At 37.4% G+C, this 17,852-nt stretch overlaps 1 protein-coding gene across 2 annotated transcripts; it reads right to left on the reverse strand.

Moving 5' to 3' along the window:
- Nucleotides 1-769: 769 nt before the first annotated feature.
- On the reverse strand, nt 770-17,000 carry LOC132153259 (plastin-2-like). 2 transcript variants are annotated; one of them, XM_059562647.1, is made up of 16 exons: nt 16,933-17,000; nt 14,220-14,309; nt 13,187-13,350; nt 10,798-10,921; nt 8,417-8,549; nt 8,253-8,334; nt 8,007-8,172; nt 6,792-6,934; nt 6,023-6,118; nt 5,749-5,944; nt 5,076-5,154; nt 3,664-3,778; nt 3,416-3,549; nt 3,179-3,299; nt 2,984-3,108; nt 770-1,281 (listed from the first exon to the last, which is right to left on the reverse strand). In XM_059562647.1, the coding sequence occupies exons 2-16, from the start codon at nt 14,284-14,286 to the stop codon at nt 1,149-1,151; spliced, it is 1,878 nt and encodes a 625-aa protein (XP_059418630.1). In that variant the 5' UTR covers nt 14,287-14,309; nt 16,933-17,000; the 3' UTR covers nt 770-1,148. The 2 variants fall into 2 exon arrangements, with proteins under 2 accessions (XP_059418630.1, XP_059418629.1); XM_059562646.1 differs by lacking the exon at nt 16,933-17,000 and adding an exon at nt 16,796-16,845 and having other exon boundaries at nt 14,220-14,312.
- Nucleotides 17,001-17,852: the final 852 nt, after the last annotated feature.

A 17,852-nucleotide genomic window follows, 5' to 3' on the forward strand; every position in this document is an offset into this window, starting at 1 on the left:
AAGATCATCAGTCTCTCCTTTATTAAAGCACATGAGTTCAGCAGACAAACTCTGTTTTCTCCTCTTGCTCCTCTATTATGACCTGTTTTGATCCCAAACACTGTATTTTTATTTTCATTAAAGTGATGGTTTCACAGGAAGTCATAATATCAATGTTTGTATTGTGTTGTGTTGGTCACATTGAGCGGTTTAAAGATGAACAACAGCATAGTTTACATCTTAAACATTCATCAACCAGATGAGATTCACTAGTAACACATTAAGGTTCCTTTTGTTGAACATGAACTAATAACTAAATATACCTATAAAAGATAGTAGAAACAGTTCAGCCAGAAATAAAAATGTGCTCATCTTCATGTCATTCAAGATCAGGATGAGTTTGTTTCTTCATCAGGTTTGTAGAAATGCAGCATTGCATCAGTGTCTCATCAATGGATGCTCTGCAGTGAATGGGTGCCGTCAGAACGAGAGTCTGATAAAAACATATCAATAATCCACAGTCCATCAGTTAACATCTGGAGAAGACAAAAGATCAAACACGTCCAGCATTTCTAACTAAAATATGAGTCTATAATCCATAATTATAGACATAACTATAATCCATAATAACACTTCCTCCTGAATCAGGAGAGAAATCTGCACAGATCCAGCAGCGTTTAAACAGCTCTAAACAAATCTGTGAGAGACAACAGCAGATGCACTTTTTCTCTGGAGGAAGTGTTATTATGTTAGTAGTATGAATAGTATAAAACAAGCACAAACACTCGAGTTACAAAATGTTTTATATTTGCACATTTATTTCCAGTGACATTTAAACATGTACATCGGATTGTGTTTACTGCTGTTTATAGGCTGAATTACCTGAACATTCAAAAGAGCACAACTGGCCTGATTTAATATTCCACATACGCACACAGTGCTCATAGACACAAACAGACGCGACCTTTGACCTTTTTGTACACAGGTTATGCCTGGTTATATAGAGGTTAAAGAAGACAGCAGATAGATTTAATCGATTATTCTGTCAAGAGTGTCAAGAACTGCTAGTTTATATTGCCCTGAGAAGTTTTTGTGATAAATGCATGATGGTGGGAACCCAGTAATTGAACAACAACTATAAAAGACAGGAAATTTAAAAGCAGGCGCTTCTAGATGTGTCTCATTCCTCGAGCCATGAGGCAGGCGAACACCGTCATCACCATCTTGGGCTTGACCTCCACCAGATCCTCGGGCAGAGCATACACCCGCGCTCCGATCTTCCTCGCCATAGAGATCGCGTACCTGAGAACACACAGGTGAGTTTGACCGTCTGTTTGAGTCTGAACAGAGTTTGAACAGTTCTGGGTTCAGTAAAAGTTCAGTTCTGACTTATATCTTGCAATAATGAGTTCATATTTCACAGTTCTTAGTTAATATCTCGCAATTCTGATTTTTTTGTAATACTAAGTTTATATCTTGCAATTCTGATTTTTCTTGCAAATTTTAAGTTTATACCTCACAATTGACTTTTTCAAAATTAAAAACGTTTTCATAATTTTGAGTTTATATCTCGCAATTCTGACTTTTTCATAATCTAAGTTTATATCTCGCAATTCTGACTTTTTCATAATTCTGAGTTTATATCTCGCAATTCTGACTTTTCATAATTCTGAGTTTATATCTCGCAATTCTGACTTTTTCATAATTCTGAGTTTATATCTCGCAATTCTGACTTTTTCATAATCTAAGTTTATATCTCGCAATTCTGACTTTTTCATAATCTAAGTTTATATCTCGCAATTCTGACTTTTTCATAATCTAAGTTTATATCTCGCAATTCTGACTTTTTCATAATCTAAGTTTATATCTCGCAATTCGGACTTTTTCATAATTCGGAGTTTATATCTCGCAATTCTGACTTTTTTCATTATTCTGAGTTTATATCTCGCAATTCTGACTTTTTCATAATTCTGAGTTTATATCTCGCAATTCTGACTTTTTCATAATTCTGAGTTTATATCTCGCAATTCTGACTTTTTTCATTATTCTGAGTTTATATTTCACAATTCTTACTTTTTCATAATTCTGAGTTTATATCTCGCAATTCTGACTTTTTCATAATTCTGAGTTTATATCTCGCAATTCTGACTTTTTCATAATTCTGAGTTTATATCTCGCAATTCTGACTTTTTCATAATTCTGAGTTTATATCTCGCAATTCTGACTTTTTCATAATTCTGAGTTTATATCTCGCAATTCTGACTTTTTCATAATTCTGAGTTCATATCTCGCAATTCTGACTTTTTCATAATTCTGAGTTTATATCTCGTAATTCTGACTTTTTCATAATCTAAGTTTATATCTCGCAATTCTGACTTTTTCATAATTCTGAGTTTATATCTCGTAATTCTGACTTTTTCATAATCTAAGTTTATATCTCGCAATTCTGACTTTTTCATAATTCTGAGTTTATATCTCGCAATTCTGACTTTTTCATAATTCTGAGTTTATATCTCGCAATTCTGACTTTTTCATAATTCTGAGTTTATATCTCGCAATTCTGACTTTTTCATAATTCTGAGTTTATATCTCGCAATTCTGACTTTTTCATAATCTAAGTTCATATCTCGTAATTCTGACTTTTTCATAATTCTGAGTTTATATCTCGTAATTCTGACTTTTTCATAATCTAAGTTCATATCTCGTAATTCTGACTTTTTCATAATCTAAGTTCATATCTCGCAATTCTGACTTTTTCATAATCTAAGTTCATATCTCGCAGTTCTGAATTTTTCTCGCAATACTGAATTTATATCTCACAATTTTGACATTTTTTTTATTGCTATTCTGAGTTTACATTTCACAAACGTACATTTTTCTTGCAATTCTGACTTTTAAGATAAATATTTTTCCATATGCCATGTTACAGTACAGCTCATATCGAACCCAGAATATCTGTTTAATGTTCATTAATATGCTAATGAGGAGTGTAACTCTGACGTACTTTGCATTATTGAGTTTCTCTTCGTCTGTCAGGTCTTCTGTCCTGAGAAGGTCGTAGCGGATGGAGCCAGGCTGGATGGCGTCAATCAGGTCCAGGACAGGCATGCTGGTGCTTATGGATCCGTCCTGCAGAATCATAACAGATGAGCTCAGTTCTGTATCACAGATGAAGGTTTTCTGAGCGTGAGCTGCATACTTTAAAGCCGCTGATGGTGCCTTTGCCGGCCTGTCTGAGTGCGTCGTTAACCCAGGTCACGATGGTGTCGTCGTTGACCTTCTGCCCGTCGCCCAGATCCTCCAGGATGTTGAGTGTGTACCTGCAGACAGAAGATGAGCCAGACCTTCAGCAGGCGTGTGGATCTCAAGTGTGTGATTGTGAGTGACTGTGTTTGTGTGGATCTGAAGCATATGATCACGTGTTTGAGTGTCTGACCTCCTCATGAGCTGCCAGAGCAGAGCGAGCGTCAGTGTCCGATTGCCTTCGTTTAGATCCTGACCAGCGATTCCCACCAGAGAGAACTTGGCCTCCTTCTTCCCCAGCTCCACTGCGTAGTTACAGTTCTCCAGCTGCAATCCACAATAATACAGTTACACATCTGTTTGTGTGTGTGTGTGTGTGTGTCATTTCATGGGGCCTTTGTAGTGTTTCACTGAGGATCCTCTGTTATGATACACTTGTACCTTCTTCATGTTGCTGCCCAGTTTGGTATATGGTGGTTTGTTGACTTTGTCCCAGTCCACAGGAACCTTGATCTTTTCATATAGCTGGAAGATGACCAGAGCATCGGCCAGATCCCTGAAGAACACAAAGAAAACAGTGAGATCCTGCACAAGTGTCTACGGCAGCGTCTGAAACGACATCCCAGCTGACCAGGAACGTTCCGGCGAGGTTCTCTCAAAGTTATGAACAAACGTTCTTCTAGTAACGTTAATAAATGTTTGTTTAGCTATCCCCTCTTTAATAATGTTAGCACAAAAACATTATTCATACGTGGCTCATTAAGTGTTTTTCGGAAACATATTAGTTGGACGTTCTTGTTTTAAACAAGCTTCTGATTGTTGAGAGATCATTTTAAAGTAACGTTCCCATGATGTTGCAAAATGATACAATGTAATGCTTCTTTAAGGTATTCTCTAATGTTCACATAACCAAGAAAAACACTGAAAAAACTTGACACTTTGAAAGTTCAGAGAACATTCAGATATAAGGTTTTTGTCACGTTCTTTACGTTTGCTGGAATAATAGTGCACACAGTTTTCATTATCAAACAGTTAACATATCAAACCTATTTGAAATGCTTATTTGAATTCAGTTATGAGTAGAAATTAAAACGTTTTGAATTAAAAACAACTTTTTTTGCTTGTATAATGTGAAGGTGATAATACAGTAATTTACTGTACATACAGTAAATATACTGTAGAAATAGTAACAATTAGTGATGCACCGGATTTTATTTTATTTTTTACAGAAACACTGTAAAACAAAATCAAAAGTTTTAATTCAGCTCAAAACTGAAAATGAATTAATTGATCAATCAAATGTAGTTAATAATCAACCCTCAAATAAAAACTGGAGTTGTATGCAAACATTTAAATTTCATATACGTTCTGATACGTTTTAATCACACAATTATGTTTCTACTCCAATTGGTAGTTGAATTGGTGATTGTAATCAAAACTAATTTTCATGATGATTTATTTAATCATACATTAAATAATGAAGACAACTGATTAAGTGCAAAAAATTTAATTGAATATGTAATGTAGTATATATTTTTACCAAAATACTCCTCTTTATATGTTTTTTTGTTTTTGTTTGTTTGTTCATTGAATGTCGTTTCTGATGTCTGATGTTACAAGCTGTTTTTGACGTCTTTCTGCGGTTGAGATTGTTTACCTGTTGTAGTTTATGCACATTGTGCATCAACACAGTTAAAACATCAGAGAAGCGCTAATTAAACATCAGTGATTCTAATACTTAAATGATTTTGGTGCATCACTAATTTCTCTTTAGGATCCACTAATGTGCTTTATTCTCTGTGGTTGATCAGTTCTGTCCTGTGTTTTCTGCTGATGGGGTTTATGACACTCACACGTAGAGATGATTGATGCGTGGATTGACACCCAGTGAGTTCATCCAGTTCCTGAAGGTTCGCTCCTCTCTGGTCTCTCCTGACAGACATGAGAACATGATCAGATCAGCAGCTTAACATCATATCTGTGAATATTGATCAGCATCTCAGATTGTACTTATGAATGACTCGTTAACTGCTGATTCTCACTGGGGGAAGGTTCATACTGAGTTCTCTGATGTTTAATTAAAAAACTTTGACATATTGTCAAATCTGAGTACGGTTTGTATTCCTGCAGCTCAAATATTATTTCAAAGATCTGTGCACAGACATAAGTTGTCTGTTAAATGTATTAATATAAATGCTCTATAGATAGATAGATAGATATCATCTGAGAAGCAGAAGACTTCAGCAAACATCTCAATTTAATCTCATTGACGTTTAAGAGAAACAGCTGAAACATCTTAATGTTTTAATAGGTCTTAAAGTGATAGTCCAGCTGAAAGTGATCATTTACTCTCCCTTATGTCGCTGCAAACTTGTATGAAGGTTTTTGAAGGATGTTGGGAATCAAAGCGTTTCACTTATATGGGAACTGAAAATTTTGGTCAAAATCTCTTCTTCTGTGTTCAGCAGAAGAAAGAAACTCACACAGGTTTGGAGCGACATGAGGGAGAGTAAATGATTGACTCACCCTCGATAGAGCTCCAGTCGATATCCTGGTTCTCGGGCTTCTTCAGAGCGGGGAACTTGTTGAAGAGATTGGCCACATAGGCCAGGTTGAGTTTGGGGTTTCCGCGGACCACGTCTGTGGCCGTGACGAACTGTCGGCAGCCGAGCCGGTCGGCCTGTTCCAGCATGCACTCGGCTCTCTTCAGGTCATCTTTCTCCTGTTACGATAGGCGTTTTAATGAAGAACTGTCTGAATGTGTGCATGTGAATGATGTGTTTAGGAGGTGTTTCCTCACCCGTATTCCAGATATGTCGATCGGGATGGCTGGGATGCCATCCTCGTCTCCTTTGGGTGCTACCTGGTTCAGGATGTTGTAATAGGCCTTGGAGTCCTTCAGACAACAGGTGAAGGTGAGGTTATCAGCTCTATGTCTCCATCACAGTGCGTTTCAACATATTTACATCCAGAGAGCAGCTTCATTCACATTATTAATCACAGTGTGAACTTGAGATGCTCATGACAAAATGTTGAGGCTTTGCATGGCTTTTCCTATCAACACTATGCTGATGAAACTCAACTCTACTTCTCATTCCAACCAGATGACCCGACGGTAGTTGCTCGCATCTGACAGACATTTCTGACTGGATGATGAACCATCACCTTCAGCTCAACCTTTCACAACCTCTCTATACAGCTGGGTTCATCAACCAGAACTCCTTCCAGGACAGACAGGAACCTTGGAGTGGTGACCGATGATCAGTTAAGCTTCACAGACCATATTGCTACAATGGCCAGGTCCTGCATCATACCTCTCTACACCAGTTTCAATTCAAGGTGCTGATGTTTGCCTACAAGACAACCACTGGCTCTGCACCAATATAGCTACACTCACTCACTAGTTAAGACAATTTTAATTTAATTGTAAATGTATAAATTCTGAAAGCCTGAAAAGTGTAAAATCATTTTCAAATCTTGAGTTTGTGAGCTTTAAGGTCATGGATACTGTTGCTATTACCTAGGTTGTTGCTTTAGATGGATGGATGCATAGATAGATCTTCACTTACCTTGATATCGGAGCTGAAGTTGTTGATTTTGGTACAGCCGGCCTCCTCCAGGTGATAGTTGGCCCAGCGCAGCAGCAGCTCCTCAGGAGACAGTTTGACCAGATCCTCCAGATTCTCTCCATCCCTGAGAAGAGAAATCAGAGCTACACACACACACACACACACACACGTGATTATGTGACTCTTGTAATGTATGAATGTCATTCATTAGATCAACACACATGTAATTTACTGTAAAGAAAGACGCAAACTCAGAACGTTCCCTAAAGTTAATATTTGGTTCTTGGTTTAGTTCTTGTTTTAACCAAATAATAAAGTTCCAGGAATGTTCCTTTTTTAGATTAGTATTTCTTACAACCATAAAGCAATATTTCCAGAACATTGCAGGGAGGTTTTTAGACTACCATAATTTTTTATTTTTTTATTTTTACAGTCATTTAATAACTTACACAGAACATTCTCTATTTTATGGTTTTAGACATAAAACTTAAAAATTACCATAAGCAAATGTTCTGTACAACTTAATAGTTATTTTTAGGTTTTAATTTTGGATATAAAGATTAGTAAAGAAAAAATAAGAATATATAAAATAAGAACAGTAACGGCCCTAGTACTGAGCCTTGAGGTACTCCATACTGATCGATATGATACATCTTCATTCAGTGCTATGAGTTTATGGCGGTCAAAGAAGTATAATTTGAACCATACTAATGCACTTCCATTAATGCCAACAAAGTTTTCTAGTTATTCAAGAGAATGTTGTTGTCAATAGTGTCAAACGCAGCACTAAGATCCAATAAAACTTAAAGAGAGATACACCCACGATCAGATGATAAGAGCAGGTCATTTGTAACTCTAAGAAGAGCAGTCTCAGTACTATGATACGGTCTATATCTTGACTGGAAATCCTCACATATACCATTTTTCTCTAAGAAGGAATATAATTGTGAGGATAAAAGAAGACATTTTGCAGAATGTTGGCACCCAACGAGTTGGTGGTAGCAATTGACTTCCATAGTAAGGAAAAAAAATACTATGGAAGTGATTACCAACATTCAGCAGTATCTCTTTTTTATGTTCAATAGAAGAAAGAAACTCAAACAGATTTGGAACAACTTGATGGATAGTAAGTGATGAAAAAGTAAAACAAAATATATTACTATTATTTATTTATTTATTTTTGTGTTTGTGTGATAGTTTTGTAGTAATTCGTACCTTCATTCCTACTTATTTCGATGTCAGCGAACAGGCCGATTTTGATGACTTGCCACAGGAGTCCCAGCACTAAATGCTGCCTGCCCTCTTTCAGGTCCTCTGCTCCGATGTTCACCACATGGCAGCCGATGGCGGAGGCCGAGTTCAATGCGAGGTTCAGATTTTCCTGCAGGTTCACACATGAACATCAGCATTAAACCCCAACAGATCAGCAGTGTGTGAAAGACCCCAGTGTTTGTATACAACCTGGATGGTGAAGGGTGTGAGCTTCTTCTTGTTGATGGTTCTCTCGTCGATGGTGTCCGCCACAGACAGGTTGATCATTTTACTGCAGACAGAGCATAACTTCATATGTCGGACAAGTGAAATACCATGGTATTGAACATGAAGGTGTTTTAACGCTGCAGTACCAGAGCACAATGCCGTCGCCCACCGCGGTGAAAAGATCATTGGTGCTGGGATCCATGGGAAGAACATGCAGGCAGTCCGGATCCTTCTCCAGCGCTTTATTGACCCAGTTCACAAACGCCACCTTCTCCTCCTCTGCACACAGCCAAGACAATTAGTTTAGTTCAAAAACATTGTGGAACATTGTTTTGAAATGTTTCTGAAACGCTGAAATGTCTAGTTTTCTTCTTGTGATTAGAACATTAATTAAAGGTTACAAAAATGATTCTTAAAGGGTTCGTTCATTGAAAAATCGTAATTATGTCATTAATAACTCACCCTCATGTCGTTCAAAACCCGTAAGACCTCCGTTTATCTTTGGAACACAGTTTAAGATATTTTAGATTTAGTCCGAGAGCTCTCAGTCCCTCCATTGAAGCTGTGTGTATGGTCTACTGTCCATGTCCAGAAAGGTAAGAAAAACATCATGAAAGTAGTCCATGTGTCATCAGAGGGTCAGTTAGAATTTTTTGAAGCATCGAAAATACATTTTGGTCCAAAAATAGCAAAAACTACGATTTTATTCATCATTGTCCTCTCTTCTGTGTCTGTGGTGAGAGAGTTCAAAACAAAGCAGTTTGTGATATCCGGTTCACGAACGAATCACTCGATGTAAGTGGATCTTTTTGAACCAGTTCACCGAATTGAACTGAATCGTTTTAAACGGTTCGCGTCTCCAATACGCATTAATCCACAAATGACTTAAGCTGTTAACTTGTTTAATGTGGCTGACACTCCATCTGAGTTCAAACAAACCAATATCCCGGAGTAATTCATTTACTCAAACAGTACACTGACTGAACTGCTGTGAAGAGAGAACTGAAGATGAACACCGAGCCGAGCCAGATAACGAACAAAAGATTGACTCGTTCACGAGTCAAGAACCGTTTCTGTCAGACGCGTCTGATTCGTGAACCGAGGAGCTGATGATACTGCGCATGTGTGATTCAGTGTGAAGCAGACCGACACACAGAGCGTCTGAACCAAACTGATTCTTTTGGTGAATGATTCTGAACTGATTCTGTGCTAGTGTTAAGAGCGCAGGTAAACCGAAGGCTTGAATCAAGGGCAATCATCACCAATGACGTCATTACGTCGAGCGCAAAAGAACTGGTGAACCGTTTACTTCAACCTGTTTATTGAATCGAACTGTCCGAAAGAACTACTGGTGATCCGAAAACCGATGAGTCAATCTTTCGTTCGTTATCTGACCCGGCTCGGTGTTCATCTTCAGTTCTCTCTTCACAGCAGTTCAGTCAGTGTACTGTTTGAGTAAATGAATTACTCCGGGATATTGGTTTGTTTGAACTAGGAGGAAGTGTCAGCCACATTAAAAAAGTTAACAGCTTAAGTCATTTGTGGATTAATGCGTATTGGAGACACGAACCGTTTAAAACGATTCAATTCGATTCGGTGAACTGGTTCAAAAAGATCCACTTACATCGAATGATTCGTTCATGAACCGGATATCACAAACTGACACGGAAGAGAAGACAATGCTGAATAAAGTCGTAGTTTTTGCTATTTTTGGACCAAAATGTATTTTCGATGCTTCAAAATATTCTAACTGCCCCTCTGATGTCACATGGACTACTTTGATGATGTTTTTCTTACCTTTCTGGACATGGACAGTAGACCGTACACACAGCTTCAATGGAGGGACTGAGAGCTCTCGGACTAAATCTAAAATATCTTAAACTGTGTTCAGAAGATAAACGGAGGTCTTACGGGTTTGGAACGACATGAAGGTGAGTTATTAATAACATAATTACGATTTTTCGATGAACTAACCCTTTAAATGCTCTACTAACTTTATTTTTTACCAAAAATATAATGTTATTTGAACTTTTTTTATATATATTCTAAAAATATTAAAATGTCCAGTTTTCTTGTTATGATTAGAATGTTATTTAAAAATCACTAAAACGTTTCTTAAATGTTCTACTAACTTAATGTTTACCCAAAATGTAATGTAATTTGAATGTTTATTTTTTAGATCATCATCAGGACGTTTAGAGAATGTTGATCTCAGAATATTGTCTCTCAAAGCTATGAGAACATTTATCAAATATTTATAAAGTTATGGGAACATTCCATAAACATTAATTAATTATATTTTTATTCTATTCTATCTACTTTTCTTTTTATTTATTATTAAAAACCCTTGATGTGTTAGACTAACCGAGGCTTGTCACAGCATTTACATTTCATTGCTCTTTTGTTGGTTTTGATTGCTTCTGTTGCTCATTTGTAAGTTGCTTTGGATAAAAGTTTGTAAAGTGTAAAGTAGTTGCGTTCTCTCAGGCTTGCTCTGGTTTGTTTTGCTGCAGGGTGTTGGTCTCACCGGAGTACGAGTGCTGTGTTCCAGACTGTTCTGAGGTGCCAGCCACTGAACAGATGCCCTCCTTTTTATTAATGGCTCTACGGAAGGTCTTGGCCACTTCTGAGCTCTTCAGGTCATGGACCACCTGAGACAGATGGAGACAGACGGAGAGAGATTGAGACAGATGGATACAGATGGACACAGATGGACATAGAAGGAGATAGACGGACACAGATGGAGACAGATTGACACAGATGGAGACAGACGAGAGAGTTTGAGACAGATGGACACAGACGGATGCAGATGGACACAAACGGAGACAGATGGAGACCGAAGGAGACAGATGGATACAGATGGATACAGATGGACACAGAAGGAGACAGACGGAGACAGATTGACACAGATGGAGACAGACGGAGACAGACGGACACAGATGGACACAGAAGGAGACAGACGGAGAGATTTTGAGACAGATGGACACAAACGGAGACAGATGGAGACCGAAGGAGACAGATGGATACAGATGGACACAGATGGACATAGAAGGAGACAGACAGACACAGATGGAGACGGACGGAGGCAGACGGAAACAGATGGAAACAGAAGGAGACAGACGGAGACAGATTGACACAGATGGAGACAGATTGACACCGATGGAGACAGACGGAGAGAGATTGAGACCGGTGGACACAGACGGATGTAGATGGACACAAACGGAGACAGACGGACACAGATGGAGATAGGAGACAGACAGACACAGATGGACACAAATGGACACAGAAGGGACAGACAGACACAGATGGACACAGATGGAGACAGATGGAGACAGACGAAGAGAGTTTGAGACAGATGGACACAGATGGAGACATATGGAGACAGACGGGCACAGATGGACATAGGAGAAAGACACAGATGGACACAAAAGGGACAGACAGACACAGATGGACACAGAAGGAACAGACAGACACATATGGACACAGAAGGGACAGACAGACACAGATGGACACAGAAGGAACAGACAGACACATATGGACACAGAAGGGACAGACAGACACAGATGGACACAGAAGGAACAGACAGACACATATGGACACAGAAGGGACAGACAGACACAGATGGACACAGAAGGAACAGACAGACACAGATGGACACAGAAGGAACAGACAGACACAGATGGACACAAAAGGGACAGACAGACACAGATGGACACAAAAGGGACAGACAGACACAGATGGACACAGAAGGAACAGACAGACACAGATGGACACAAAAGGGACAGACAGACACAGATGGACACAAAAGGGACAGACAGACACAGATGGACACAGAAGGAACAGACAGACACAGATGGACACAGAAGGAACAGACAGACACAGATGGACACAAAAGGGACAGACAGACACAGATGGACACAAAAGGGACAGACAGACACAGATGGACACAGAAGGAACAGACAGACACATATGGACACAGAAGGGACAGACAGACACAGATGGACACAGGCGGAGACAGATGGAGACAGGTTGACACAAATGGAAACAGAACGACACAGACAGAGACAGATGGAGACCTTCAGTCACTCACAGGACCAGGGTTATTACATTTCACTAAAACTACAACTGAAACTAAAAGCTAAAAACCATTAAAAAATTACCTAAAATAAAATATAAAATACCTTTTATTTCAGGTACTTCCCATATTCATTTTAATGTAGTTTAACTTGGTGTACTTAACTAAAGCTAAAACTGAAACAAAATTGAAATACATTTTTTTTATTTTTTAAAAACTATTAAAAATTACAATAGCAAACAGCAAAATTACTAAAACTTTACATACAAAGTTTTAAATAAAAAGATAAAAACAGAAAATATACAGAATATTAAACTTCTTGACTAATAAAATTAACTGTGGCTAATTTACTTGTATCAACACTTCCTGTTTATTTTACTATTATATCATAGTACTGTATATATATATATATATATATATATATATATATAAAATTCTTTAAATATTATATATATTACATTATTTATTAAAAAGTGCTTTTCAGTAAAGAAAACAGCACTACTGTCACCTAACTGAGGAACTTACTCGGGTTTTCTTTCTAATCACTGGAAAAAATATTTTCTTCCTCAGTACTTCAGTCTTGTTTTCCAATACAAATATCTAAACTCTCTTAAATCAAGATACATTTACAGGAGAAATAACATATCTCTAAAACTGATCAAATTTGATTGGTTTATCTGCCAGTGGGGTCAGAAAAATCGACTAATATTTAATATGTGTTCATGTTTCTAGTAAAAAACTGGATCAATTTTACAATTTGAAAACAGGGCTTAATATCTGATGTCAAGGAGGTTTAGATACTTGTTCTGGAATTGCTGACTGAGGTGACCTTTGACCTGACCTTGGCGAACTCGTCGAAGGTGATCTTCCCGTCCTGGTTGAGGTCCATGGTCCGGCTGAGCTCCTGGACGATCTCACGCACACGGTATCCCGGCAACGGCAGGTTCGCCACCTTGAAGAGTTCGGTCAGCTCGACGGTGCTGATGTGACCGTTACCGTCCACATCTGGGGGGCGAGGTCAAAGGTCAGTGAATCACTCAAATGACCCGATTCTTTAAATCAATTGCACAACAAAACTCAGTGTCATAAATGCAGCTTTAGATGCTTTGAATCAATCTAATGAAATGAGGCTCAAAAACAACTTCTTTCAGTTCGATTTAATTTTTATTTATTTATATTTATTTTTTCGCCATTTTATGTTTTTTTTTAAATATATATTTCTATTTAGCTTAATTTATTTTTAATTCAGTTTTAGTTTTAATTTTGTAGTCCTTTAGTTTAAATGTTTTTTGTTTTTGTTTTCAAAGCAACATTTTTTCACCTAAAATTTATATGTAATTTTATTTTCAGTTAACAAAAACTATACTTGACACAACACTCTCAAATGCAGGGTTGCGATGGTGTTATTATAGTATTTTTTTCTATGTATTACAATATTATTTTTTATATTTTGACTATTTTTATTTTTATATTTTGAGTTTTCATATTAGTTGTAGTTTTATAAATTTTGTTATGTGCTTTTGTCATTTTTATTTTTATCGCAGTTTACAAATTTTTGTACTTCAACTTATTTCAGTCTTAATTCAACTTAATTCAATGATCAAAAAACATTTGTAATAGTTTAGGTTTAGTTTACAGTAACACCGCTGCTTTGAATCTATGTAACAAACCGATTCTTTTAATGAATCATGTTCACTTTATCATACATGTTCATTTGATTAAAAAAAAAAGTACTGTTATCCTTGATAGTTTTTTTGTTGAACAAATTCTAAAAGAAATATAACTAAAATAGCTAAGGAACCGGAATCGAGTCTGCCCTTCTTTAGTCTGAATCTGGATGGGAATGAAGTGTGTGTGAAAGCGTTGAGACTCACCCACTTTACTGAAGGCCTCTCTCAGTTCCTCCATCTCCTCCACTGGGATGTGTGCTGTGCCCGCCATCTTCTCCTGTCACGATAGATCACCTGAGGATCAGACGAGAGACAGACTGAGAGAAGCTTGTGCAAGAGCTCGACACCGGAAACACTGTTCTCAGAGTGACAGCGTGTGGTTTGAGGAGAGAAGACACAACTACATCAGATTATTATTAACTCTTATTGAGACATCGAGCAGTGCCAGTGAACTTTACTGTACATTAACAGCAGTGATGAAAACATAACCAGATCCAGCTGACAGACAACCTTCTGAATGAATGTTAACATTAACAGAACATTCGTTATCTTATCGTAATGTTCTCAGAATGATATTAATGCATCGTTCATAGAATGTCTTATTTCTGGAACATTCTAATTGGATGCTTTTTTTAAATGTTACATTGCCATGATAAAATGTAACTTTAGCTTAGACAAAGAAAGATCTACGTTTTTAAAAAACTGTGTGTTTTGAGCACTCAGAAAATATTCAGAACTTAAGGGAAATGTTAGAAAAACGTTCTTAGAACAAATTCTTGTTAGTAAGGGAGCTACCTGGCCTTTAATAACTTTCTCATTTAGAAATCTTTCATGGAACTTGAAAAAACTGAGTTGAAAGTTTACAAAACTGCTCATCTTTGTTTTATTGCTGTAAATCCCATCAGAGGATGCACTTAACATGGAAATGTTGCTCTGTTCAGAGACGTGTGTTCACAGCAGTCTGATGCTCGTTTGATTATTTTATGGCAAAGATAAGTGCTTTTATTTTATCGGCACAAATCTGACCGTCACGTTTCACGGAAAACTCCTTTCTCCGTCTTTAAACACTTGAGAAACAGAAAAACTGCTGCTTATTTCAGTATTGTTACAAAATGTCAGTTTGCCGTGCCTCGCATGCTCTGATCTTCCTCTTTCAGGCGTGTTTGTTTCCGCGCTGGCTGACGATGGTCTGGAAACTGATGTGATATGATGAATAATTGCTGCTGCACATCATGCACTTGGCGAAGGTGTGAACAATACTTTAAGGCTCAGAGATGGAGAGCAGATGCTGGAGATTGTGCTGCAGCTTCACTTCAGAACTCATGCACTCTCTGCTCTAACCGCAGCTTCCTGTTTGACTTTAACAGCAGAGCAAAGCTTCACTTCTGCTTCAGATTACACTCGAAAACCCCCAACACTTCATCAGAGACACACGTGCATCTCTGAACACACAGCAAAGACTGAGAGCACGCTGACAATCTGCCTCGCTGAAGAAAGCTTGCTGTAGAAACGGTTTTCACTCAGAAATTGATAGTGAATTTCACAATTACCCTACTGTTCAAAAGTCTGGGATCAGTGAGACTCGTAAAAGTCTCTTCTGCTCATCAGCCTGCATTTATTTGATCAAAAATACTGGCAAAAAAAACAGTAATCTTGCAAAATGTTATTACAATATGAAATAATGGTTTCTGTGTGAATCTGTGTTAAAGTGTAATTTATTTCTGTGATGCTCCGCTGTATTTTCAGCATCATTCCTCCAGTCTTCAGTGCCACATGATCTTCAGAAATCATGAAAATATGATGATTTACTGCTCAAGAAACATTTCTGATTATCATCAATGTTGAACACAGTTGTGCTGCTCAATATTGTTTTGGAAACTGTGATACTTTTTCAGGATTATTTGATGAACTAAAAAGTTGAAAAGAACAGCATTTATTCAAAATAGAAATATTTTCTAACAATAAAAACATTTGCAATCCCTTGCTTGATCACTTCTTTGATATCATCCTTGCTGAATAAAAGTTTGAATTTCTTTCAAAAAAAGAAAGAATAAAAATGTACCGACCCCAAACTTTTGAACTGTAGTGAATATTGTTATAAAATAATGCTGTTCTTTTTAACTTTTTATTCATCAAAGAATCCTGAATAAAATAACACAGGTTCCAAAACAATATTGTGCAGCACAACTGTTGATCATTCTAATAATAAATCATCATATTATCATGATTTCTGAAGATCATGTGACACTGAAGACTGGAGGAATGATGCTGAAAATTCAGCGGAGCATCATAGAAATAAATTACATTTTAATGTATATTAAAATAAAATATTAAAACAAATGCAGCCTTGATGAGCAGAAGAAACCCTGTAACAAATATTAACAATCATTCAGATCCACTGTACAGAGAAATTATGAGTAACTCAGAAAAATTGAAATTGCATAATATTTTAAAACACTCCAATCTTTATTTATTTGTTTTTACAGTGAAGTTGTAAACAAAGATCATTGAAGTTTCAGCTCTTCTACTTCACAAGTTATTTGCCATTTCCTTGTAATTATTTGTGAAATTTAATAGTAATTTCTGAGTACACCATTTTTTTGTTCAGTGCAGTGTTGTTTGAAATGGAAAACAAAGTTATTAAATTAAATGGCATTTGCAGATATAAGTATTTTCCCTTTCAGATGTTTGGACTCGACTGTAGGTCTGTATTTTGCAAGCATTATTCTGAATCGAAGTCTGAGGAAATGCATGAGAAACACAAACCTGCACAATCTTTACACACTCTTAAATGAAAGCTGTTTGTGTGTTCTGAGATCTGTTTCTGCCGCTGTGTTTAGAAGAGTGCAGCATGTTTGTGTCAGGATGAGTTCAGCTCCAGTGATGATCAGAGATGTCTTTGAGGAGTTTCTCTTACCTGCAGACGGACGCTGAGCTTCAAGCTGCTGCTGAGTCTGGACGCGTTCAGAGGAGCTGCACTGACTCTATTCAGAGAGGAAGGAAGTGACTTACAGCGGCCTACACAACACTCGAAACAGGAACACACACGCTCCATGTCTTTATAAGGTAAAACACTTGACGTGTGCACACTCACACAAACATGATGGACATCTGACACACTCCTGAGATCTGACAGCAATCTGGATCCATTCAAGAACATAACCACACGTCTGGATCAACTCATGTCATCATCTAAGAGTCTTCTTATGATTTACTTTCAAATGATCCACCGGGTTTGGGTAAAAGGAATAGTTCAAAACAAAAATCTGCTGAAAATGTGCAACAGAGATCAGGATGAGTTTGTGTCTTCATCAGGTTTGTAGAAATGTAGCACTGCATCAGTGTCTCATCAATGGATGCTCTGCAGTGAATGGGTGCCGTCAGAATGAGAGTCTGATAAAAACATCACAATAATCCACAGCACTCCAGTCCATCAGTGAACATCTGGAGAAGACAAAAGATGAAACACATCCAGCATTGAGATGATTTTAACTCAAACACATAGAGTCTATGATCCATAATAACACTTCCTCCAGTGAAAAAGTGTTCTGGTCTGAATCAGGAGAGAAATCTGCACAGATCAAGCAGCGTTTAAACAGATCTAAACAAATGTTTATTTGTTTATGTGTTATTATCAAGTGTTTTCTTGTCATGAAGGGAACGTTACATTTTAGTGTTTCTCTAAAAGCTGTAATATTTCAGAAATGATAGACAAATAAGTTAGCTAAACTAAAAGTTTTAAGAAAAACGTTGCATGAATGATGAGGTATTACGCTTGTGTGTGTGTGTGTGTGTGTGTGTGTGTGTGCACTTCTGATGGGTTAAATGCAGAGCACA

The sequence above is a fragment of the Carassius carassius genome, chromosome 11 (assembly GCF_963082965.1).
Source record: "Carassius carassius chromosome 11, fCarCar2.1, whole genome shotgun sequence".
Classification (NCBI taxonomy): Eukaryota; Metazoa; Chordata; class Actinopteri; order Cypriniformes; family Cyprinidae; genus Carassius; species Carassius carassius.

What these genes read in the sequence shown, in the direction of transcription:
- LOC132153259 (XM_059562647.1), bottom strand. Translation starts at nt 14,286, where the DNA reads ATGGCGGGCACAGCACACATCCCAGTGGAGGAGATGGAGGAACTGAGA. An exon ending in CGAAATAAGTAGGAATGAAG is followed by an intron (nt 6,935 to 8,006) that starts GTACGAATTACT and finishes GTGTGTGTGTAG; the next exon opens with CTCTGATTTCTCTTCTCAGG. An exon ending in ACTTCAGCTCCGATATCAAG is followed by an intron (nt 6,119 to 6,791) that starts GTAAGTGAAGAT and finishes TGTTGTCTGAAG; the next exon opens with GACTCCAAGGCCTATTACAA.